Source organism: Hakea prostrata, chromosome 4, assembly GCF_041222555.1.
Source record: "Hakea prostrata isolate BN-2017 chromosome 4, UWA_Hpros_2, whole genome shotgun sequence".
NCBI classification, from domain to species: Eukaryota; Viridiplantae; Streptophyta; class Magnoliopsida; order Proteales; family Proteaceae; genus Hakea; species Hakea prostrata.
Window position 1 is genome coordinate 35414028 of NC_142603.1, and position 27535 is coordinate 35441562.

The 27535-nt window shown below is 37.2% G+C and overlaps 1 protein-coding gene across 1 annotated transcript in view; it reads left to right on the forward strand.

Moving 5' to 3' along the window:
- Window positions 1-27535, forward strand: part of LOC149018743 (histone acetyltransferase HAC1-like) — a 70339-nt gene that overhangs the window by 38329 nt on the left and 4475 nt on the right. Inside the window, exons 7-15 of the mRNA XM_089152902.1 lie at window positions 2494-2790; window positions 2945-3223; window positions 4122-4250; window positions 4456-4656; window positions 4791-4933; window positions 5106-5418; window positions 5692-5831; window positions 16670-16748; window positions 21130-21522. Coding sequence (XP_089009028.1) covers window positions 2494-2790; window positions 2945-3223; window positions 4122-4250; window positions 4456-4656; window positions 4791-4933; window positions 5106-5418; window positions 5692-5831; window positions 16670-16748; window positions 21130-21522 — 1974 coding nt within the window. The remainder of the gene's footprint in view (window positions 1-2493; window positions 2791-2944; window positions 3224-4121; window positions 4251-4455; window positions 4657-4790; window positions 4934-5105; window positions 5419-5691; window positions 5832-16669; window positions 16749-21129; window positions 21523-27535) is intronic.

A 27535-nucleotide genomic window follows, 5' to 3' on the forward strand; every position in this document is an offset into this window, starting at 1 on the left:
CATATGTTATGATGCTTGATGAGATGAACTTATGTTTGTGTTTTTTTCTAGATAATATTTCATAATTATGATTCTTGAATTTTTTTATTCCTGGATGATTGTGATTCTTAAATGTTTGTTTAGCTTATAATAGAAATTTATCAGTTAAAAATTAGTTGTATTGAAAAAAATTGACCCACTCGCTTTGGTCGCCTTATTGCCGCCTATGCATCACTTTGTCGCCTAATCACCTAGGTGAAGGTCCCAATTGCTTTGATCGCCTTGCCACCTTGACAACCATGAAATGTTGATTAAATATTCGTGTCATTTTTGTGGAGGTTCTCTCTAGTCTCTACATATGTGTAATTATTTGCTTTTATTTCTTTCTTGGGTATGGATATGGGTAGATTTAGTTGTAGGTGTAATGTTGCTCTATTTTTTGGGGCCTTTTCTGGTTAGATGACTAATTACTCAAGGTGAAAGGATTACAGGTCCGTCTGCTGGCTGCTTAGCTGTGCCACATGGAAGGGTGATATTTTGGAAATGACTGGATTTACCAACTTGTGAAATTCCAAACCCATTTCCTATCATTGACCTCTCATGTTTGTTTATAGAGCCTCTCCATACTTCCTGAATACTTTGTCTTTCCAGTTGTGCTGAAACCTGACATGTGGGAAGTGGAATGTTGGTCTGCATATCCACAAATTTTCAGCTTCACCTGACTTGTTGGTTGTAAATGGGTGCAACCAGATATAAAACGACTCGTTGCTCTGCGTGTTCCAGGAAACCCTTGCCCATACTTCTTCTTCTTTCTTCTCTCTTCTCTCTCTCTCTCTCTCTCTGTTTTTCTTCATTGATGAGGATGTCATTTCCCTTTGCCTGCATGGCAGATTCTTCTTTAAGTATTTATGCTCTGTGTACTGAGTACTATGAATTATTCCCTGTTTTTATTATATTCATGTTTGTGCCTGTCAATTTTTTTAAGGGAAAGTAGTTTCGCTGCTGTTATTCCATTCATGTTTTTTTGCTTGTCAGTTTATGATTCTTCTTAAATGTTACAGTAGTGTGGAGAGGGGGGGGGGGGGGGAATGAGAGAGTCATGGGAGTGCTGGCTATGGAGAGAGAGAGAGAGTCATTTTCCCTCTTTTTTCTTTCAACTTGATGCTCATGTCAAATTTTTCTTAGTTCAGTTATCTGCTGCACTGAGCTTCTGTAATTTATTATTGATTATGTGAGTTGGATGTTTCTGGCGAGTGTGACCTATCAGTATCTTAAGCTCCTGTTTAATCCAAATTCCAAAGTAGTCCTTGCTTCGGTTTAATTCTTTATTCAAAGTTGTACACTTGTACTTCAGTTCCTCTCACCAGTGAACTTGTCAAAATGTTAAATTCAGAATTTTTTTCTTAAATTTGAGCTTTTGTTTGGTGTTGATATAGCTTGAAGAGAACCTAAATGACAATGGAATAAAAAAATTTAACTTATACACTTGTACTTCAGTTCCTCCCACCAGTGAACTTGTCAAAATGTTAAATTCAGAATTTTTTTCTGAAATTTGAGCTTTTGTTTGGTGTTGATACTACTTGAAGAGAACCTAAATGTCAATGGAATAAACAAATTTAAAGTTAATTACTATATAGTAGGAAATTTGAAGAACCAAGTGGAAGCGGAAATAGGAAATAAAGGAAAAAACTTGAACTTCGAGAAGTAGTGATTATAAAATAGGGATGGGGGAGAAAGACAATGATGATACTTGGTTTTAGATTAAGCTTCCCCTAATCCCTTTGTTCACCCAATATGCCTTGAGTTCCCCTTCTTCCCCCCCCCCCCCCCCCCTTTTTTTCTTCTTTCTTTCACTGACTTCCATTTTCAGTGGAAATCTGGAATGAATTTCAGTTCCAAACCAGTTCACTGCTTTCTCAAATTGAGTTCTGAAAAAATGCTCTTTTCTTGTTGCTCCCTTCTCCAACCTTGTACATTCAGAAACGCAGAGATCAGTGTGGATGTTTATTCGTTGCTTCTGGTACCCTGCCCCACCTGGCTTATTATAACATACTGACTTGTCCATGGTTGTAAAGCCATCGTCTAGGGACTCTAAATATCCAGATGCCCTTTGCTGGAAGGGCTTCTTGGGTGCTTTGTGTCCTGCTATTTTTTCTCCAGACTCCAATGACTGCCCAGATGCTGTGACAAGTATCACGCCTCTTTGGGTGCAAGAAACTCCACACTTAAAGTTCAGTCCAATATTGAAGATTGTCTTACTGCTGTTATCACCTCAGTAAACACTACTAATTATTCTTTGAAAGTACCTGGGTGTTGAGCATATTTATTTCTACTCAATCAATTATTTCACTTAGTCATATATTACTAGACTAATATGTGAGATTTTTTTTGTCATTGCAAACATTAAAATGTTGACATGTTGATGTTACCTTGTTATGAAAATTTCTTGGTTAATTTTCTTTCTTCTTTTCTATTCATTTGTTTGGTGATTTTAATTCTTATATGCTTTTACAGAGTAAAGCAAAGGCTGAAAAAAACCAGGCAATGGAGCATTCAATGAGTGACAATTCTTGTCAGCTATGTGCAGTGGAGAAACTCACTTTTGAACCTCCTCCTATATATTGCACACCATGTGGTGCACGCATCAAGCGGAATGCGATGTATTATACCATGGGAACTGGTGACACACGACATTTTTTTTGTATTCCTTGCTACAATGAGCCTCGTGGAGATGTAATTGAGGTTGATGGGACTCCTATTCAAAAGTCAAAGTTGGAGAAAAAAAGAAATGATGAAGAAACTGAAGAGTGGGTGAGTGCTGTAGCCTTGTTCTTCCTTTAGCTTATCTTGTTTTTCTTTTTCTTTCATTTCTTTTTAGCATGGGGTGGGTGTAGTTGTGTACTTGCATTGTGATGGATTGATGGCCAAAGCGTTGCTCTTGACTTGTTCTGGTTGGTGCTTGCAGTGGGTTCAATGTGATAAATGTGAAGCTTGGCAACATCAAATATGTGCTCTTTTCAATGGTAGAAGAAATGATGGGGGTCAAGCTGAGTACACTTGTCCTAACTGCTATATACAAGAGATTGAAAGGGGAGAGCGTAAGCCCTTACCTCAGAGTGCAGTTCTTGGTGCAAAGGATTTGCCTAGAACAATCCTCAGTGACCAAATAGAGCAGCGACTTTTTAAGCGATTGAAGCATGAGAGGCAAGAGAGGGCAAGGCTTCAGGGGAAGAGTTATGATGAGGTGATCTTTACCTGATCTGGAAATTGGCAATAACATATTTCTTTTTTGTTGGATCTGCATAAGCTATTTTCCCCATTTTTCAGCATGTAAAATTTAACAACCTTTTTCCAAAATATTAACTCTGGTTTATGTGTTTATTCCAATAATTTAGTTTTACAAGGGGTCCCAACAGATTCCTCTTGTATGCATGGTAGTCTGCAGTGTTATGCTAAGTTGTTATAATAGATATTAGCTCTCTTCCCCGCCCTTAATATACATTGTTTATTTGTCTTGTAGTTAAGTTCAAAATTTCTGGGTTTTGCATGTTGTTGCCAAACCAAGTAGTTTCTAGTCCTTTACATGGGTGATATTCTCATTGAATTTGGCAAGTCCATGCAAAACCCGGAATATCTGATGCCAAACAACCTACTGAACCATATTGCCTAGGTACCATTATGCATCCAAGCTACTCCCTAGGAAAGTCACAATATGTATTTAATGCAGATGAGTTTATGCTAATTTATGTTTATTTATGTTAATTTTATGTTGATTTTCCTGCCTTAGGTTATCACTAGCACAGTCACATCATATTGCATTGATATCGACTGTGTAACATTATATCTTGCATGCCTACATGTCTTGGTGCCCTTCCAATGCATTTGGTCACTGTGAATACTATGTTCTCATTTGATACTTCTATTTTTGACTTACTTTATGTTGGATTGCACTTTTGTTGCTTGTTTGTCCTATTTTCAACTTTAATCTCATGTTTATTTGTATTCTTTAAGAAACGTTTATATGAAATAGATATGCACTCTCAATTCTAAGGGTTCCTTTGTTTTGCTTCCAGAAGAATGACTTCCTAAGTTATTTTTTGTGGTCAGTGCATTGAAGCTAATGATTAGTTGAAATCGAACAGGTTCCTGGGGCAGAAGCGCTTGTAATTAGAGTGGTGTCATCCGTGGACAAAAAGTTGGAAGTGAAGCAACGTTTTTTGGAGATTTTTCAGGAAGAGAATTACCCATTGGAGTTTCCATATAAATCGAAGGTGTGCATAATCTACAATTGAAATATTTTATATGGCAGTGTAGCTTGTGTTCTTATATTACTAATGACATCTTATACCAGCTGACAGCAATGACCATTTATTTTTTCTTCAATAATCCCTCTGTTTCATAATTTGATAATTCCAACTACCATTTCCACCTTCTATAGATTCAAAACATAATATAGCTCACAAATGCTTCTTCCAGGTAATTCTGTTATTTCAGAAGATTGAAGGTGTCGAAGTTTGCCTCTTTGGCATGTATGTTCAAGAATTTGGTTCAGAATGTCAGTTTCCAAATCAGCGGCGGGTGTATTTGTCATATCTGGATTCTGTAAAATACTTCAGACCTGAAGTTAAAACAGTCACAGGAGAGGCTCTCCGTACATTTGTTTACCATGAAATTCTTGTATGTGTTGTATTCTTTCTTCCTTTTTTTTTTTGATGCTGATAATTCTTGCAAATTATTGGTTTTTTTGGGATTCCTTTGGTACTGTTCCTAGGGTAGAATCCAATGAAGACTTTTTTGTTCCTCCATTTCAGATTGGATACCTTGAATATTGCAAGATGCGGGGATTCACAAGCTGCTATATATGGGCTTGCCCACCATTGAAGGGTGAAGATTATATTTTATACTGTCATCCTGAAATACAGAAGACACCGAAATCTGACAAACTCAGGGAATGGTGAGCCCATTATTTTGAAAATTGTGGTTTTTTTCTTCTTCTTTCCTTCCCTTATTTGTTTTGCTTAACTTTTTTCTTTCTTTCTGTTGAAAAGTTGGTGGGATGAGGCTGAGTTCTTTGCTGTGTATTTTTTTTTCTTTCTTTCTAATGATGCTCATTAATCTTTCCTCAGGTATTTATCAATGTTAAGGAAAGCAGCAAAGGAAAATATAGTTGTTGAGCTGACTAATTTGTATGATCATTTTTTTGTATCTACTGGTGAATGTAAGGCTAAGGTAACTGCAGCTCGACTGCCATATTTTGATGGTGACTACTGGCCTGGTGCTGCGGAGGATATAATTAATCAGCTTCGTCAGGAAGAAGATGGAAGAAGGTTACAAAAGAAAGGAAAAACAAAAAAAACTATCACAAAAAGGGCCTTGAAAGCTGCTGGGCACACTGATCTTACTGCCAATGCCTCAAAAGATCTTTTACTAATGCAAAAAGTAAACTTTTATCTTCCATATTCTCTTGAATGTAGCTTTTTTTAGTGTTACCTTAATGTTCTCTTATTTGCATTTGAGTTTTTCCTACGAGTCATTTAAAAAGTCAATTAAATGTAGTTGTTAAGGTTCTACTTTAGATTTGGTAGGGATAATATAAATTTAGCTTTGTTAACTGGTTATTGTTAGTTTTGACATTTGAAATGTCAAATGCCAATTTGTATTCCAAGTTTAACTCTCCTTTCGTTTTGTCATTGTTTGAAATTGCATCCGCAGCTGGGTGAAACTATTAGTCCAATGAAGGAAGATTTTATCATGGTTCACTTGCAGAATTCCTGCACTCACTGTTGTATGCTTCTGGTCTCTGGAAATCGTTGGGTTTGTAACCAATGCAAAAATTTTCAGCTTTGTGATAAGTGAGTATCGTCTGCTTTCCCTTAACTAGTTTGCCGGTTTTATGATTTTTATCCTGAATTTGATATCTATGGGGGAGAACCTTGTCTTCAACGAGGCTGATGGGGATGGGGCTGGAACTTGGTATATAGCCTATTTAGGCATTCTGAACATAATGACACTATCATACTTGTGAAAATATTTTTTAAAATTAGATTTTGATTTCGGACCACAGGTTGTGACCACTTCGATTTCCTAAAGTCTAAAATACCCAATTTTACACATAATTTAGTCATAATAAGTAATGAAACTATAATAGGTCTGCCATTTTGGTCTTAATCAGTTTGTGTGTCCTACCAAGATACAGTAATTTTTTTTTCACTGGTGACTCATCTTGCCTCAGTCCTTCGAAATTCCAAGATATTACCGAGATCTTGGGAACTTCCCGGTCTATGATCATTCCAAGCTGGGTGTGGAAGATACAGATACACACTCATACACAGGTTCACTCTCCAAGTGTGTTGAAGTTCGTAGTGGGGTTTTGTACCATGGATGTTCCATATAGCTGTGTATGGCGGAATCATGTGCTAGTTGTATTGGGTGTTTGCTATTGTGGTTCGATTTGGATGGTTATTTACTCTTATTTTAATCGATCATCGTATTTGGTGGCATCTTGATAGGATGCCTACTAAGAGTCGGTTGATAGTTTTTATATAAAGCATATATCAAGTCCTTGATAGAGTAATTCTATGTGTCGTTTTTGGGCCTTTCTCAATCTCTTGGTTTCTTGCCTCTACTTCGTCTTCTCCTTCTCCCTTATTTTGCGTGCTTAGTCTCATATTACAACAAGAAGAAGAAGCAGCCTTGTTGGCTAGATAGATCCTTGCCTTCCGATCAGCTCTAATTGAGGCCTTACAAGATACAAGGCCTAAGCTATGCATATCTTGTCTTCACCACTTCTTCTAGGGGCATTTAAAGGGTGGTTTGAGATCTTGGTCTTGACAGGGATCTCAATCCTTCAAGAAACCGAGTTCTTGGCTGAGATTTGGTAAAAATCCCTGGTAAACTTGACCCAACTCAAGGGGCCATCTTGGTAGGTATTAGGGTTCAGTTTGGGCTTGAATTGATATTTAAGCTAAACATAGTGGTGGTGATGTAAGCAGCAAGCAGGCCCGAACAAGAACAGCGAGAGACCCTAGCTCAAATCACTAGGTGTATTTTGGTTCTTGTCCCTTAATTTTGTTTGTTTTATTTCTTTAGTTGGATTTTTAATTAAAAGGATCCTAATTGATGATTATTGCAGTTATTAGTTGTGGAGTCTAGGTAGGAGTCCAAGATCATTCTACAGTTGGATCTCTTAGGTCAAGTGTTTTTTTGGGAGTCTTATGTAATGGCTATAACTTCAATTCCCTCTGCTGTAACCAATCAGCTTTGATTAATGAAAATCACAGAGAATTTACAGCAAAGTAGGTATAGAATATGCTCCTTTTGAGGGGGACCCTGCAGTTGTCAAGAAGCCCTCTTTCTTCAATCTTGAAGTCTCAAACTGTGATTCAGCTCACGGCTCTCGCTCTCACAGCAAGGACATCAAACCGGTAAGTCATTCCCCTCCCTGAACCCTAAGCTTAACCCTCACCCTTTCCCTTTCATCTCTCTCCATCTTGCAGCACTGTTTCTAAAAGAGTTCAGTGCAAGAAACATAAGAAATCCTGCTGTTCCATTCCCCAGTCCAAGATCACAGCATCCAATTCCTTTTTGGGCCGCCAACAACCTTTTGTCATTAGACCCTGCCCTTCCCTCCACTTGAGACCGTCATATAGCCCCTCCCTCTTGCACAACCAAGAAGGAAAAAAGGAAAAGCAAAAATAATAAAAAGGAAGAAAGAAGAAAGAAAAGAAAGATTACAAGATTGGGCAAGATTCCTGTTCCCCTTTAACTCCAAGCTTCCATAACCCTAAATTCCCCAATTTGAACCTTCTACCGATCCGATTCCATTTTGTTAAAACCCTAACATTATTTCCTTCTCACTATCTGTCAGCCCCTCTCGGTTTTTGTATGCCAAACTTTCCCCAACCTTAACCCCCCAAACCACCCCCCCATAGTGAAAAAAAAGAAGAAAAAAAAAGAAAAAAGAAAAAAGAAAAAAGAAAAAAGAAAATCCCATCTTGGAAATTGTTAAGAGTTAAGACCCTAAATACCTCTCAGACCCATCACAAGACCCTAGAATTATTGCTATGAATAAAGGAATTAAACCAAAAGTTGTTCCTTCGTCATTGGTTACATCAAATGGCCTTATATTTAAAAACAATTGCATATATGAGTTCCAACCAAGGTATGGAATTTTGCTGGCACAAGGGGTGTTGGTGGCTGGCAAAACCACCGAAACCCTGAAATGTTAGTGTAATTTTGCCAACATTTGGCAGGGTTTCGGTGAAAAATCGCTCCCTGTTTGGGGGGTATTTAGGGTCATTTTGGCTTGAGTTTTGTTGTTGAGCCTAATTGAGGACAATAAACACAGTGGGAGCATTATTTTTCCTTAAAACATCTTATTTTTCCTTAAAACATCACCTAAACTAATGTTCTTGATCGAGACATGTTTGGCTGTATGTGGGCAAAACTAGAAGTCTGAAAAACTCATATAAATCAATGTAAACATGCAAAGAGAACACAAGTACCCAACTGGTGAAGAGAAGTATTAAAGTCTACAATTCATTATACAGATATACAATTAGTGAAGTTTGCCATTCATATACAAGATACAATAGAACTATAGAAGTACACCAATGTAGGCAAGTACATAGAGTCATCCAATCATCTCAAATCTCAATACCAAGTATTGTGCCTAGGTGGATCCATTTCCTGACTCTTTGATGTCAAATCCATAGTGGAAAGCATTCTCTCCCCCAACCATCTTACACACTCATTCCATCCCATTTGATACTGATAGTTGTTCAGATAGTCCTAAGTTGCATCTCTATAGTGGTCATTTTCTGCCTCCAAGAAAACTCCCATGATAAGAAAGTGAGAATAGGGCCAAGGAAGGTGCTACAGTGGTGGTGGTGATGTTTGTTGTGCCAGTGACTCTGCAGATGGTGGACCTATCTGTCACCCAAATATGGACTTCTTAGTTGACTTTGTGTTGTTTCCCATGGCCCATCCCCCTTCGGCTGTAGGTCGTAGTATGACCACGCTGATGCTCACCACCATGATTTTGATTTTGGGTGGCATGTGTGAACTGAGCTCTCCAATGTCTCAGTGGTGGCTGCTGTGTCTTTGGTAGTGGAACCTGCAAACACTCCTCAAGTCCACCACCACCGCTGCACTATGATCATCATTATTTGAATGCCACTTAGTTGGACTGGAATTGGGAGCGAGTATGTTATTTGGATCGTCATGTTGCGGGCCAGGTGCCACCATCTGATCCTCATTGACTCATCCATGGTAGTAGCTGCCTCCTGTGCATGTGCATGCCATCTTGAGAGAGCTAGCTCTGGGTTAGGCCTCCCTCCAGGCTGGTCTAACACCGGCTCACCCCTCATCAACCATAGAGTGCCTCGTCATCTGCAGCTACCTCAAAGATATCGTCGAGGTCGATGTCATGCTGATTACACTCGGCCTATTCCTTGGCGTGTTGTAGCTTCAACCTCATGTCGTAGTGGCAATATACAAGGTCATTAAGGCATTGGCTCCCCAACCTACTCCTCCTCTTGGGTGGATCATGTTAACTTCAATACCTCTCGCACCCAGAGGTGAAGCAAGTCTGAGAGAGGATCTTGATCGCTAGTCTTTGGAGGTTCGATGCATTGTTCCCCTAGAGAAACTACCACTCAGCTGCATTATCACAAATACATTAAGTTAAAGGTTTAATATTTAACATAAAATCATCTTATCTGTAAATTGTAGTAATAATAATATTAATGATGCATTCATGCATCTAAATCAAACCTGGATCAGCATTTTCTCGACCCCGTATAGCAGCATCTGAATTTAAGGACCCAAATGCGTCCGTAAACAACTTTATCTTCAATCATTTGTATTGATGTTTAGCTAAATTCTTTCAAGAATAAAATATAACTTCTAACCGTTCGAAATCCTTGATATGACCTTTGTGGCAAAATGATTGGACTATGGGGTTCGGCTCCAACCCCAAAATCACCTACAGCACGGTATCGGGCAGGTTTGTGTCCAATCATAAATGTTCAGTACACCAATTTTTAGGGTAGATAATATGATGCATAATAAGAAAACTCTCAGTTAGAACTTAGAGTTAGTATTGAATGAATTACCAATACCTACAAGTCAACAACCCACGATATTTACTTGTCGGCCCTATGCAATGGATGCATCAAATGAGCGATCCGTTCATACATAATCTTTAAGAAATCCTAGTGTCCTTTGGGCTTTTCTCTCTGTATGGCAACCTTCATACGCTCAAGGGCGGCATGCAAGTGGTCCATAGTGGGTCCCCTTAAGGAGGAGTCCACCATATGCAAGACTTTTATAATGGGCTCCAAGGTCTGTAACTCTACAATCACATTTCTCCAGAACTCATCAGATGATATCGTACTCTATTCCTCATGCCCGCTGTTCGTACTAGATTATCACAAACACATTAATTCAGTAGATAGTAGATTTATTTAGATAGTTATAGTATATTAATTTGTAAAATGAAATCGTAGATAATTATCTTACTTCGATCCAATCCAATCAACCACTCCTGGGATGCAAACATGAATCTGTGGCTTGACTTCTCTTGCATACTGCTTAAGGTGATGGAATTTGTCACGAATATTGTTGGACCAAGTTACACCAACTTGCCTCTACATGATCTCCTCATCATGTCCAGAGTAGTTTTATGATTGTAAATGAAATTGGTGAGTTGTCTAGACCTTTCATTGTGGTCTGGACAATGCTAATCTTCCCAATGTCCTTTAACATGAGGTCGATAGAATGAGCTGTGTAGGGTGTCCAAAAAAGATGATAGTCTGGTGAACTCATTGACACCTCACCTGCCTTCTTAAAGATGAAGCCATTGTCGATGACAATTTGCACCACATTCTTTTCCCGACCTCATCTATCACACCCTATAGGAGATCAAATATATATATGAGGTCTTTTGTACGAATAACATCCATAGATATCAAGAAAATTGTCCTCTTATCATGTATTCCATAAAGTTGATGATGGATTTTCTCGTCGGACTGGTCCATCCATCAGACATGATTGTGCATCAATATGTATCCGAGAAGGGGTCTCATATTGTCTATGTATTGTTGTAGCTCCACCTTGTCCTCCTGAAGGGAAGGTGGTTGTCAACTCTTTACTTCTTTAGGGGTGGGACCCTCATATCCACAACCATCTGCAATGGTATCAATCATGTGCCTGAAGTATGGATCCTGCGCTATGTCTGCTGGAATCAAACTGCATAACATCTACTTTGACACTGCCCTTTTAACCTTTTTAGCCATAGCTTTTGATGCACCAATTATCTTGGGTTGCTTGGCCCCTTTCCTCCTGAAAACTTCAGGATCCTACTCTAGAATCGGGTCCCCACGACGTGGATAATCACATGGTGTTAGATTTGCTGTACGAGTGGTCTTCTGACTTTGTGATTTGCTAAACATGCTAACTCCCCCTAGATCCAGATGCTCTAGCCCTTGCAGTCTTAGAGGGATGAGCTCCTGAAGCTTTAACTCGGCCGTTTCCTTGCTCCTGATACAACATCTCCCTGCTCTTTGCCATGGTTTGCCTCAAGTCTCTCTCCTTTTGATCTCGCCACATCAATAGGATCAATAACCCGATTAGAATCAGAATCATCTCTGTATGATAATGGTCATGGTGGGAGATCTCGCGAGATAGCTTGCTTTTTCAAAAAAGCGAGACAAGATGGAGATCGAGAGCAGAGAGTTGGGATATCTCGCTCGAAATCTTGCTGTATCACACCATATCTCACTATATCTTGCCTGGATCTCGCCAGAACTCTCAATTATTGCCCTTTTTTTGCGGATTTCAGCTGGAGTTTCACTTGCAACTACTCTTAGCACATCTACAACATCGAAGGAAGATCAATCATTCTTTGCTTGTCTTATGAACTTATGATTTAATGACTTATATAGAACTTCTAATGATTGTGTAATTTTATTATTCTATTTTTGAAAATTAAGATTGTGATACTCATATGGATGGAATTTTGATGACAATTAGGTTATTTGATGCATTTGATACACTTTCTTTTCACTTATATGCCTTAAAGGTTCCATATTACATGTTGTATAACCTTGCATTCCCTAATTCTATAATATTTCGGTTTCACACTATGGGTAGATTTAGAAATCATATTAAAGATTATTTTCTGACAAATCTAAGGCCACCAGTGTATTTGAAAGGCCTTTATAGGCTAAATACCAAGTTTTAGCCCAATTGGGACCCTAAAACCCACCAAGATGGGCCACCAAGTTGACGCCAAAAAATCGCATGTCTTGACTGAGATCTCGAAATGGTGGAGATATTGTTCGAGAGTGAGTTCTTTTACCACGATGGCGGTCCTCGCACATATCATCTAGTGCTTTGTTCACTCTCCTCTCATCCTCTTTCTTCTTCCCCTTCGCTTTCTCCAAATTGCTAAGTGCCTTCACTACATCTGGATGGGCCTTTGTGCATGTGCTCACATCCTTCGAACTCCTAATGATGTAACCCTTAAACTTGTTGATGCTACCTGAGTTCAATCTTTTTCCTATAGAAATTACATTGTATTTAATTCTTATTTCCATCAATAGCCACATAGTACTGCCATGTTGGGTCAGCTCTCTCCTATCGCTGTCTCTGTGGTAGTAGTTGTGGTTGTCCCTATCCACCTGAATTAGCTCCCCTCTGACTCTCATAACTGTTGCATTTTAAAATGATTGCATAAATCACTGAACAAGACCAAAATAAGTTTCTTTACATAGAAACAATCATGTACTTAGCTAGCAATTTTTTTGGGGAAAAAAATAGGCTGCCCATACAAATATTGGTGATGAAACCACATTGGCAACACTTGAAAAACACTTATGTAGCTATTCCATAATTTTCAAAACTTTCCTTATTATTCCCTTTTTTTTTTCATAATTATTATATTTTCTATTAATATTTAATAATTTTTGAAAAATAAATAATTATATATTGGGTGGAAAATATTTCGACTCTTTGAGTCCATAGATTGGCTCACAATGTTCATCATACTTTAATTTCGTAACCATCCAACAACATTATGGCATGCATTTTGTCAAAAATTAGTTGGAGAACAATGGTTGCCTATGCCTATGAGATGAAAATACTTGCAAATCTGTGTGAAATCCCGCTTGATCGACGTAAACAACGTGATAGCCAACAATAATGAAGCAAGATCCATAGGTAAATGTCGAATATTGGAGCAAAATAGGGCAATAATGCAAGAAATAGGAGAGAGAAGCCCTGGGATGGTTTGGAGAAAAGAGAGAAAATGGAAAAAATCAAGTGAGATATTTGGCGAAATTTTGCTCGAAAGTGGTTTAAATATTGCCAAATTTCTCGCGATATAATGAGAAATCGGCAATATATCGTCGACTTTTGGATTTTCTCATAATGGTTCAATTAATTGTGTCAGTACCAGGGGCGGACCTAGGATGTAATATTGGGGGGGGGGTGGCGAAGAATAAAATCCAGATAACCTTCCCGTTGGGGAAGCACTAATGTTTTTTTGCCACATATATTGTGTGGGCCCTTATAAGATTTATTTTGGGTCCCACCTCTAAATTATTTTATTATATTAAAGAATAGACCCACATATATTTTGTGGGGCCCATACATATTTGGAAAAAAAGGTAAATTATTGATAATGATATTTTTTTCGACAAAATATAGGTAAAATTAAAGCAACAATATAAATAAAATATATATATATATATATATATATATATATATATATATATATATATATATATATATATATATATATATATATATATATATATAACACATAACTTCAACCCTAAAAAGTTAGATGCAAGCCAAAATTTTCTTTGGTAAGACATTTTATTCACAATACAAAATCAAATAACGAAATTTGTAAAAGAAATAAAGAAACACAGAATATAAAATCAAATAAAAAGAATAACAAAACAAAGGAGAAAAAGATAAATGATAAATAAATTGAGAAAGAGAAAGAGTACCTAATTGTGTAGTAGATTTTTTTCCAAATTTTCTTAACCCACGCTTATAGAAAGGGAAGAGAATAAATAGGAAGAAAAGAGGAGATAGGAGATAGGAGAGAATAAATAGGGATTGAAGAGTTAATTTCTAATTAGGAATGACATTTTTGATTTTTGAATACCTAATAAGATTTATTTTTTCTTTTAAAATTTACTTTAACCCACGTTTATATAACATAAGTGAATAAATAGGAAGAAAAGATGAGAGAGAAAAGAGGGGAGAATAAATAGGGATTGAGGAGTTAGTTTTTAATTAGGAATAACACATTTATACATATTATTTTACCTTAAAAACTTGTTCTCAATATTTGAGGGGGGGCAAGTAGTGATATTTCACATGTAGGAAGAGAAAAAACTGGAAAAATTGAGGGAATCGTATAAAATTTTAAAAAATCCGGGGGGGTGGGGGCATGGCCCCCCTCGGCCCCTCTTTAGGTCCACCCCTGGTCGGTACCTTTGAAACTAGTGCATCGATGGAGTAAACATGTAGAGTTGTAAAACATAATTTGCATAACCATTACTTGATATAAATGAAAACATAAAGGTTAAAGTCAAATAATATGCTAACATGTTTAGTTGTTTGCAATTTCACATTAAAACATCGGGTACTTGTACCCTGAGAGTACAAGAATAAAATCAATGTTTAAGCAGCTCCTCCACCTTCTGCTCCACCAACACCTCCTCCATCAGTGTAGAACATAGGTTTTTGAAAAATCTGAATCTTGGGAAGAACATTCACCTTGTTTCAAGATTGGCTTCAAGATTCATAGATCTTTGTTGTAGATGAGCTGAATAGCTTGTTAATGCAGCCTAGGTAGAGATCCGACCAACTTTCTGGTGAAATTTTTTTCTGCTAAAACACCAAAAACTAGCAAAGGGGGAAGGAGTGTTGAGACTAGTCGAGATTGAGATATTTTGACTTGTCTCACTCTCCACCAAGATGGGCTATTTATAAGACTAGATTGAACTAAGATCTTGCGAGATTTGAGATCTTGGCTGAGATATTGTATGTTTTGGTATCGACTTAACTCGCTTGTGTTCTCATCTTGAGGTCTCAAATGATCGAGATCTTGCTAGACCTTGAATCATGATTTAAAGGCCTCTATTAAATGTGGCCGTATCTCAAACGACTTTCTCGTAGTTTATCATTTATTAGAGCTACTCATAGACCAGCTTTAATATGATCATTCCTTATTGTATCCTTCCTAGTTTTGCCACTCATCCATCTTAGGATGCTCATTTTTGCTATGCTGAGTTTTTCTATTAGATGCTTCTTAACAGCACAACACTCCGCACTATACATATTAGGTGGTTGTGCGACGGTCCCTTTGGATTTTTCTTTGAGCTTTAAAGAAATACGTTGATTATACAGGACCTTGGAAGCACCTCTCCACTTCATCCATCCTATTTTAATTATTTAGAAACATCATCCTCTATATTACCTTTTTTATCTACAATAGACCTAAGGTACCTAAAATCATCACATTGTGGAATCTCCTTCTCATCAAGTTTCACCATCTCATCATATTGTCATAAGTAAATTCAATCTTGTTGCCATAGTGATGTAGCCTCAAATGAATGAGGGCCAGTCCTTCTAAGATCCTCAATGAAATCAGCTGAAAACCAGATTTTTGGAGTAGGCTATAGAGGGGTTGTGTGGGTATTTCTAATGGCTGGATTTAAATAAAATTTTAAGGGATTTGTGTGCAAGTCCTAAGGATGATTTGGTGTGAAAATTGACTAAATCTGATGGCTGGTTTGAGAGTCCATATTTAGTAGGAATTTGAACCCTAGTAGGACTCCTATGGCTAATGGGTCTAGAGGATTTGAATGCATTTGTTACTTGGGGTTAATGTAGACTTAATAGGGAGGAAGGCTTCTTCCAAGCTTGAGACAAATCAAATGGTTAGATTGGCATAGATCTGGCCTTGAAATTTAGGTGCATTAGGAAAGCCGAAAGTTCAAGAGAAAACCTAGGAAAATAGAAAAAATGGTGATATGAATGGGGGATGGAGTTGTAGAAGGTTCTCCTTTCAGCCACTGCGATGAACCAGGCTTGACTTCAGCTTGGAACTTCGTGTTTCTTCTCTTGGACTTGCCAAATCGAAAAACATTGTTGCCACGGAAAATATCAATAAAGAACTCGGTGGAGAGTAACTTTATTAATCTTTTGAATGGTATTCTACACCAATTCATGGAAGCTATTCATAGCCTTACATAAGTAGTCCTAGTGAAATTAGGACTTCGAAACTGACTTAAGCTAGGACAGCAGCTAATGTACTTCTAATTTACATACTTAAAGTAGCTAATTAAACTATCTTCTTATGCAGCTAGGCACTTAGGTTTTAGGCACATAGACTAGACCCAAGACCATGTAATCATATCGGACTAATGCCAACACCCTAATCTATCAACCCTAGTCCCTAGGTTGATTCCAAAGAAAATAGGCCAATTTGGTGCTGGATCCGCGTCACACTATCACTTCTATTAATTTTTCTCTGAATTCCGGTCATGCTACTGTTGAATTAGTTTATGTTCTTTATTTCAGTTTCTATTTTTGGAGTTCTTTTTGTTAAGCCATGAGAATCATGGCATCTGATACTTTTTTCTGTTGGTTTCCTTTCAAATGATAGGTGTTATGAAGCTGAACAGAGAATTGAAGAGAAGGACAGACATCCAATCAATGGTCGGGAGAAGCATGCACTCTTCCCTGTAAGTTTTCTGATCCTATGTTATCTTAAAGTTATTTTCTAGGACTGCCTTGAATTTTTACTTTGCTCTGTATGTACTTGGGTTCATCTGGTCGAATGTAAAATGTCTTGTTAAGTTATGCTCTCACCGTTGCTGGGGCTGGGGAGGGCCATGATGTATGCTGCCTTACCACTGCTTCCGTGAAGTGGCTGTTTTAAGAAACTGCTGTGAAATAATATGAATATATAAAACACTACAGTATTGAATATTTTTATGGTCATTGGAACAAAATAGTCTTGCAAATAACCCAAATTTACAGAATAGATCTATTTGATAAAAAAATTCACATTCTAGTTTTTTCCCAAATTATTTCACTTATGCAAGATGTTCCATTTTAGTTTTGTTCTGTAAACATTGCACAACTGATACTGATATGCTGCCACAGGCCCACCAAACCCAACTGGGTCTCCCAGGGCAAGATGGTCCAAGTCTAGCTTGATTCTTGGGTTATTAGGATATTAGGAATTTATTTTATTTAGGTTTAATGTTGTTCATTCAATTTTGGAACATCAGATACATTTGCAAGTGGTAGAGTTGGTTAGGAATCTCAGGAGATTATTTCCCTGTTCAACCTTGTTTAGTTTACTAGGCTGGCTTTGTTAGTTGGATCTTCTTCTTTCAATAGCTTGTACTAGGATGAAATTAAGTTGTGGATAATTATTTGAGTTATGCTTTGAGAGCCTGTGTGGCTATATAATGTGAAGCTAAGACCAACGACAGATTAGTAACTTAGTATCTGAAGATGACCAGCCACCAAAAGGATCATTTGCCTTGGTTGGATAAAGCTTGTATGGTAGTAAGAAACTGCTGCAAGTTTCAAGCAATTCCAATGGTCAGATTGAGAGATATGAAGATGGACTGAAAATAGATAGTTACCGTAAAATGGTGGAATGATGTGGTGTATGGATGAAATGGTGGATTGATCAGGGGAAGGTGATATGTATATGAAGGTCTACAAACCCAGCAGGGATTGTAAGATGGAAGTAGGCTTTTCTTTTTCCCTTTTGTGGGATGGTTTTTCTTTTCTTTCTTTCTTCTTCTTCTTCTTTTCTCTTTTCTCTCTTTTTTTTTTTTTTTTTTTTTTTTTTTTTGGGGGGGGGGGGGGGGGTTGGTTCATCAGTTCAGATTTTCAGTCACTTTCCTGGTTCAATTAGGGATCAGCAGCAGCCTTATAACAGCCGCATGAATAGGAGCTGTTATCAGCTCGAATGGTTCTTCAAGTTCAACACAGTGACAAACTATTAATAGGTGGCCTTCTCCTCAGAAACAATAGTTTCTGTCTTCAGCAAGTGGACCTTGATTAAAGGAGTAGCAGCAAAAAGAAAATAGGAAAGTAGATAGTTGTGTTCAGCTCTCTTTACTTGGTTCCTCAACCCTAGGTATTTGGCTCTGAACTACGAGTCCCTAGCCCTTCTTATCACTCATGCAAGCAATAAGAACATAAACTTTTAAACGCAGCTTCAAATAATAGGATCATCAAAATTGCCATTAAAATTCTGGGGGGCTGAGAACAGTCTTACACATTTATAAAGCAAATGTCTGCTCAACAAAAATTAGAGACTCCTAAATACTAAGATATAATTAGGCTTTTCTAAGTATGATATAATGGAGTATTGAGTCTTCCTAAGCTGCAGATGCAAGTGGTCTATCAAGTCTTGTAAAATATTCTCATTGAAACCCAAAAAAGGGGCTGTTAATTTGTTCATGTGAACAGCATTTTGGCTTTTTTCTTTTGGTTCTAGAGGACCAGCTGGGCTGATATGACCCAGTTCAATTGGCCCTACTGAAGCTGCTTTAGTTTTACCGAGGCTCTACATTAGCTTCCCTACGTATAAATAATCTATTGTAGAGAGCAGGTATGATCTTCGTGTTGTGCATAACTGTCTTCCATCCATGGTAATGTTCAGGTAACGGCGTTGAGAATGTGAAAATAATCTAGAAAATGTGGAGTTCTCTTCAAAGCATGTTGGTGGAATGACTGAATCCAAGTGTTTGATTTCTCCTTCATTAATTATGTCCATAGGTTTGTTCACAAGTGTCTTTGACCTTGTCTACTTCAAACTCCTTGTCACTTGTAGTCTCCTCAATGGCCTCTCTAATCATTTTGTCAACTACATCATCCATGCTTCAAGTTTGCTTGCATCAATTTCTTCCATGTGTGCCTCGTCATTTAAAACTCAAAAACCAGATTGTCTTTGGCAATAGTAGTTCCTGAAACTTCTTCAACATTAACCAAATAGATGTCGTTGTTATCATCTAGGGTGTTTTCACACTCTTCTCCTTGGCAGCATCAACATTTCATTTGTCTCCATATGCTAGCTCTGATAAGAATATCTTTGGAATAGATTGAATGGGTGTTTAATGAATTTACCTTAAAAATTTTCCATCTTTGAAAACTTGATGACCTTCATGGTAACATTGATTGTAGATCGAGAGCAGAAGGGATCAAATGTGGGTTTAAATGTTTTTTCACAAGAACGTATCTAATCCCTTAATGCCTTCAACAAGTATAAGTGGTTTTTGGGGGTAATATTGTGGGGAAGAGCTTTTTATGCATACTTTTCAGTGGGTACTTCTTTTTCAACACATGCTTCAGCTCTTCCCATGTGCTAGGTTCACATCTTCTCACCAAAGTGTGTTTTTTCATGGGATTTTCTCCATTCTTGTGCATAGCCAGTCAATCGGGATTAAATAACAAAGTTCCATTACTTTGTTGAGTTGTACCAATCAAAATTTTCCTCTAAAGAACACTGTCAACCAAAGAAGGAAATTAGATCTCTCTGCCCAGCAAAGAAAGGCATTTCTTACCTCATATTTAACCCTGTTAGGATTACATGCACATTTCATAAGAATTCCGTCTAGTTGGCTCTAATAGTAAATAGTGTAAAGCTAAGATCAAGGATGAGTTAGCTGCATATATGAATATACCCACAAATCAGAGAGCTTGAAATAGGAATATAAATCAGTAACTTGGTCTCTGGACAAACCAGGCACCAAAAGGATGATGATTCTTGGTTGGAATAGAGCTTCTATGGTAGTAAACAACTTCTGCAAGTTTCGATCGATGTCATGGTTGGATCGAGAGATATGAGAGATATGAAGGTTGACTATAATTAAAACCTATGATGTAATGGTGGAATAAGGTGGTGGATGGATGGAACAATAGATCAATGATGGGGAAGGTGAGGTGTAATGGAAGATTTATAAACCCTACAGGGTTTGTGAGATGGGACCAGTTGGGGGAGGGGCGAGGGCGGGGAAGGAGGTTCATCAGCCCAATTCTCAATAACAACTTGAATATAAGCTGTTCCCTGTTTGAATGGTTCTTCAAGTTCAACAGCAACAACAAATAAGTCAAGGGTCGCTTTCTTCACTCAGAAACAACAGCTTTAGTCTTTGGCATGTTGAACTTGAACAGCAAAGGAAGTCAAGGAACACCAGCAATAAAATAGAAAATAGTAAAATACAAGGGTAGGAGTATCGGGTTCTCTCAGCTAGGTTCCTCACTCAGGTGTTTAGCTCTCAGCAGCAATGTCTTAGCCTTTTTTATCACTCATGCAAGAGACTAGATAATAAACTCAAAGCAAAGCTTCAAACGATCAGTTCATCAAAATCTTCATTAACAAATCTGGGAGGTGGAGAACAGCTTTGTGTATTTATAGAGCAAAGGCTTGCTCAACAAAATTCCTACATGCTAAATTAGCAACTAGGCTTGCTGATTTATTTATCCAATATTCTCAGCAATAACAAATGATAAACTTCCTAATCTAAGATTAGAAAGCAAGAGAAGTAGAAACTACTAAGCTTTTTAATTCAGCTACTTGCATGAATACTTAAAGACCCAAAAGAAGGGCTGTGACACTGTTCACATTACTGTCCAGGTGAACAGTGTTTTCAGCTCTTTTGGTCCTTCTAGAAGACCAGCTTGAATTGAAGCTGGCTTAGTTCTGCCCAGGGTCTACAGCACTGTGTGCGGGTGCAGAATTCTTTCTCCATTATTTATGTGAGGATCTCTCCCCCTTCTTCGTTATTCTTCTACCATCTCTCTGTGAACTCCACTATAGCAGAGCTGGGAGGCATGAGCAACCTTAGTTATAATCATGTGAGATGAATTATAAAGATCATTTAAATTTCTCATGCACGTGAAATCTCTAAATTTGAAAACTAAGACCTCTAATGTGGAAAATATCCATTTAAAAGTGTGATCTATAAACTTTCCTGGTATTGTGTCAATGGGTATGAACATTGTTCAATTGACAGCTGATTGTATTATATCAGGTTCTCTATTTCTACTATTTCGGACTATCTGGTGACATGATCTCTTATTGTGGTATTCATGCAGGTGGAAGTTACTGGGGTACCTTCAGAAACAAAGGATAAAGATGAGATTATTGAAAGTGAATTCTTTGACACTAGGCAGGCATTCCTGAGTCTTTGTCAAGGGAATCATTATCAATATGATACTCTACGACGGGCTAAGCATTCGTCAATGATGGTCCTGTATCATCTTCATAATCCAACTGCACCTGCCTTTGTGACAACGTGCAATATCTGCCAACATGACATTGAAGCTGGTCAGGGATGGCGTTGCGAAATCTGCCCTGATTATGATGTGTGCAATGACTGTTATCAAAAGGATTGCAGAATTGACCATCCTCATAAGTTGACAAATCATCCCTCTATAGCCGAGCGTGATGCACAGAACACTGAGGCTCGGCAAAAACGAGTTATTCAGGTGTGTTTATCTTTCACTCACATTAACTGCCTTTTGTAGGTATACTTAACTAGTTATTTACTTGCGCATATTTGCACTTTAACAAGGACTACTCTATGTTCCTCTAGCATCTTGGATCCTTCGTCTCCTGCCTTTTGAGTTGACAGCCTTTTCAGAGACCAACAGGGTTTACTGAAATCCACTTGGATTTTATTTACCCCCACCCCCCACCCGCCCCCTTTTATTTCTTCTCCCTTTGGTTTCGGATAGAAATGTAGAGTGAAGAATTTCTCTATAATCGTTTTTGCTACTCTAAAAGTGATGTAACAATTTCAATCACCTGGATATCTTGATACTGGTGTGGAACTGTGAATTAGGCAAATTAAACTTGCCTGGTATTCGTAATTATTCATATTTGATGGGGAAATTTTTTTCTTTCAGTTTGCCGGTCAGCTAGTTTATCTGGAGGATAGTCCTTGGCATTCTTTGGTGGGATCTAAAAATAAGAGGGATGATTAATTATTGACTTATAGATGACTCAGTTACATGCCTTTGATAGAGTATAGGGCATTCTAGTCATTGTTGTTCCATTAAAATTATGAGGTCAGTTTGGTCTTTGTACAAGACTTAGGTATGGAAAATTTTGTTTTGTACTAGATTCCATTGGGTCCCCCTAATTCTAGTAGTGAGCAGTTGATCATGCTGGAGTGTCTCTATTGAGAATAATAAGATCTCTTGGGACTTAGTGATATAGTCATAGGTTTGAATAGTCAAAACTAGGAACCAAATCAGGATCTTTTATGCGAAAGAGAATCTGTTCCGAGTGAAAAGGTTAAAATGGGGGGAAATTAACTAATGTAGGGTTCAGTCCATGGTTCAAAATCTTGGTTTCAATGCCAACTTCGGCCTGCCTTGAACTCCAGATATCGCAGAAAATTTGGCTAGATGGGCTGAGACCGGGTATTTTCACCCGAAAATTTTGGCACCTGTTTGTAGCCCTATTTTGGTTGCTGTTGGAGCTGGATTTTGGCATACACTCTATTAAAGCCTATAAAACAATGGATGATTTATTTTGCATAAAAAACCAATGAAAAGTACTGATCCATATTCTCCTAGTCGAGAGACAAAATGTATTCTTACAATGCAAAGGGTTGAAAATTATAATCAAGTTAAATGTTTCATACAATCAACATTCATCATATAAAAGTGCCAATAATTATATACATACTTGTGCTAATATTCACTGTTTTTAAGTATAAAACAAAATAAATTGATATTATTCACTGTTCTTAATTATAAAACAAAGTAAATTGATATTATTCACTGTTTATAAGTATAAAACAAAATAAATTGATTTTTTTTTTATCAATTTAAATAATTACAGCAATTATTAAATAATTTACAGCAAAAAAAAAAAAGAATAATGAATTCAACGCCATCACAACATAGATCAAGTGATGGTGTCTGATGACTCTCATCTATAAATACTATGTTTTTCACAATACCTTATATGGAAATTAATTTTAAAACCAGTAAATAAGAAGATGAGTATTACTCAAAAAAAAAAAAAAAAAAAAAAAAAAAAAAAAAAAGAAAAAGAAGAAAGAAAAAGAATGTACATTCATAGATCATACTCCTAAACTAAATAGAAATTGATTTAGAAGAAACAAACATGTTTTGATACATCAACTATTAAGAAACCAAAATTTAGGGAAAAGTACACAAATGATGTTTAACCCACAAGAATCCTGCAAAATAGAGGTCTGATCACGAAGGAGTGGAGGGATTTGAGGGACAAACGGAGGCTTGAAGTAAAAAGTGGAGATTGAAAGTTTAAACTGGCAAAATATCCCTGTATCGAATGAGATCTGCAAATGAGCATATCTTGTTCGAAATCAGATCAAAGCTCCACTAGGTTGGAGTTGGACTGTTGGACCAGTTTCGGTCATTTTTTTGTACCCAGCAGATTTGTCTTGGTTTTATAAGAAAGCCAAGATCTCAACAAACTTCCGACAAAATCTTGGGGAGATTTGAACCAGAGGTTTGGCCTGATGTACTTTTAGGGTTTGGGTTTAGGTATTACGTAACTTATGCATAGCTATTCAGACTCAGTGGTCAAAGAAATTCAAATAAGCAAGGTTTATTCGGCAACAAGGTAAGGAGAATGGAAGAAATTGTTGGTTAGAGCTTGGATAAGGAATTTTATATTCAAGGTGTTTTGCAAGGTGGAATCACATTAATGTTGGATGTTCCCTATTTCAGGAGTGGAGAACTCAATCAAACTTTGGGAGAATTCTTTTGGTTTGGTTGGTCTTAGGTGAATAAGAAATTTGGGGGAAATAGGAAACAAAAATTAGAAAGGGAAGAATTTAGGCTGTGTGGTTAGAATTCGTAAGTACTTACTAGCAGTCACTTTCATATTTCTCCAGTTCCAGGGGTTTGGGGATCTGAAGTTCTTGGAGATGAAATAACGTTGAGATTAGGTTGCTTGACATAGGTCAATAATGGAGCAATAGTAAAGAACCAAAAAACCACCCAAACTTGTCACCCGAGGTGTCATTGAACGCCAATTCCTTAAAAAAATAGTTCACCTGGGCTTTGCATCACAAGTTGTCAATTGGATCTAGCGCATATCCCCCACCAGCCTTGGTCATATACAAGCCAAATCTTTGATGGAGGCATAAAGCCTTTTTTCACCGTCAAATTTTGTATTCTATATTTGTATCCTCACCCCTTCTCGCCCTTTGGGGGGGGGGGGATTCAAACCTTACGTCCCCCTTTAAAAATTAATATGAAGGACTCAAAAAGAGACTATGACACTAAAAAGGAAAGGCCTTAACCACTTACTCATCAAGCTGTCTATTCAGATTTTTGGGTACCTGGTGATAGCTGCCTTTGTGGTTTGAATGCCTTGCCTTTAGTTATGTCAAATCTCATTTTTGCATGAGGAATTGTTAATAATAAGTTAGGGATAATTACTGTTGCCCCCATACTATAGCTTAATTATTAATAGGACCTTTCTCTTTACAAAACTACTATTGCCCCAGTTAATTCTGACGGTGTTATGAGGCTATTAAGGTGGGATGTGTTCTAAGCCTAATTACTACCTAATCCCTTGTACTTTCTAAATTTACTAACCCAACCTTAGAGTTTGTGATGTATGCAGCAAGAAGGCCCCAACAAGAGCTGCAAGAGGCCATAGCGTTGCTAGGCCTTTACGCAATCCTTAGGCGTATTTTGGTCCTTGTCTTTTAATTTTGTTTGTTCTAGTTTTTAGTTGGATTCTTTCTTAATTTAAAGAATCCTAATTGAGTTTTATTTCAGTTAGTAGTTATGGAGTTTAGTAGGAGTCCAAGATCAGTCTAGAGTTGGATCTCCCAGTGTCAAGTCATTTTGGGAGTCTGCTGTAACAAGTCAGTTTTGATCAATGAAAATCTCAGCAAATTTATAGCCAAGGAGGTTGTCAAGAAGCTTGCTTACATCAATCTTTGAATTCTCAATTCTGTTTCAGCTCACCAGTGCAGATTGCAGTTCGCAGCTCTCTTTCTCAGCAAGAATGGCAAGCCATTCCCCTTTCCAAGCCCTAGCCATACACCCCCATCCATTCCCTTCATCTTTCTGTCTTGCGGCAGTCTATTCACAAGAAATATGTGCAAGAAACCCCAGAAACCCAGCTTCCCATTCCTCAGTCCAAGACTACAGCTTCCAACCCTTTCGTAGGGTGCCAAGAACCTCAGCCATTAGCCCCTGCCCTTCCCTCCATTCGAAACTAAGAAACAGCCCCCTTATCTTGCGCAATCATGAAGAGGGGGGGGGGGGGGGAGGTTGGGGGAAATGGAAAGAAGAAAAGAAAGATGATAAAGCAAGAAGAAATAAAGAAAGCAAGATTGGGCGAGAATCCCTATATTTATATTTTTCCCTAGCCGCAAGCTTCCCGTAAGCCTAATTTTTCAAATTTGAACCTTTTTCCAATCCCATCCCATTTTGTTAAAACCTTAATTTTATTTCTTCCCACTTTCTTTCATCCCATCTAGGATATTGGCAATCACTAATTTTCCCAAATTCCAAAAACCCTAGAATTTTTGCTGAGTAAAAGAATTGAATCAAAAGCTGATCCATCCTTCTCGGTTATATCACTGTGTCTCAAATTACTGCTGATTTCCCCCTGCCATTAAGCTCCATTAGTTATTGATGATGCAACATCTTTGTATTTTTCAAAAACCCCAAAATGACCCTGAGGTTTGTTATTTATTTTTCTTTTACTTTTTTTTGGTGTATAAGTTTGTTATTACTTATTTACATTTTACGTCATCCCATTGGGATCCAACTCTTTGAAATCCAAAAATTACTATAACATAGCTAAATTGGTATTCCATATGATCTTTCTAAATGGATGTAATTTAAACGAAGGCAAAATGGACATTGCACACCCAACTTTAACAGTTTTTAAATGCTGCTAGAAATTAGGGGGCAACAGTAATTTCATAAAGAACATGGTTTGCTTATTGATTAAGCTATAGTACAAGGGGGCATCAATAATTATCCCTAAAAAATAACAAAAACTCGAGTAATTTTGGGGTTTTCAAAGAATACAAAGATGCCACGTCAGCTGTTAGCTAACTGAGCTTAAAGGTAGGGGGCATTGGTAATTCCAGGCAAAGTCTAAGGTTGTATTAGTAATTTCAAAAAGTACAGGAGATAAGGTAGTAATTAAGCTATAGTACAAGGGGCCATTAGTAATTATCCCAATAAGTTAATACCCTTATGTTTGCCAATGAAATAGTTAAAAAGTTTGTACGTCCAAAAAGTTAAAGAAGGCAAACCAATACCTTCCTCCCCCTCTTGAGAACAGATGAACCAAATTGAATTTTATTGGTAGGTGAAAGTTTGCTGCTACCTAATGCTAGAATTTTTCTCAAATCTATAAATCCATAATTCTTAATATGCTAAAAATTGGTATAACCAGGAGTATGGTAAGATATTCATATGCTTTGATATATATATATATATATATATATATATATATATATATATATATATATATATATATATATATATATATATATATATATATATATATATATATATATATATTGGGTACTTATATTCAAAACGAATTTGGTAGCTTTCACTTGCTTAAATAAGGTTTAACCAGAAAATAACTTTAATCAGGTGTAGTAAATCTTGTATTTGTTGGACAGTTGGTTTTGTGGTCTAAGTAATTAAAAGAGTGTCATGTAGAACTAGAATCATATGACTAGTCAAACTTCTCATCGTTTCTTCTAAATTGAGAGCAATTCAACTATTCATAGATGATATCATATTTTTAGGTACACTATAAACCAAATGTCAGACTAGGAATACCATAGCAATGATGACTCCTAGAATAGTATAAACCAGATTCATGTTATGTTGTTTAAATTTCTATAGCTTGTTTCTTTTGTCTTATTTCTATGTTGATTTTTGATGACTTTATGTGGCTTAATCTTGATTTTGATAAACTTTTTGATGACTTGACATGGCTTAATATTGATTTTTGATGAACTTTTTGATGACTTGACATGGCTTAATGTTGATTTTTTATGATAGAGATAGGTAGATAGATGGATAGGCAGCTTCCTAGGTAGGGTGCCTTGTTTGCCTAGGCAGCTGCCTAGTCACGTAAGTGTTTAGGTATCCTTCCATTGCCTTGGCAACTATACCAAGCCTAACCCTTAATCTATTGGATAAGTTAAGCTGCCTAGGGAACTAAAATAGACTCCAAAGTATTAATCTAATCCCACTTAATGCTTAAAGAAATCTACTGAGTTCTCTTATAATTGAATTATTGGTTTTTGGCCTCAATTTTTTGTTATTTTTTTATTGGTTCAACTGGATCAATTAACAGTAAAACACCAAAATTAAACAAAATATGGAACTAAAACAGCAAATACCATATAAGCAAACTCAGTTTGGTGATGATTCTTCATCAGAAGGAGCCTTCTTTACAGCTCATTTGCACGTGTGGACTTGGCTGTTGGTAAGTGTGTTAAAA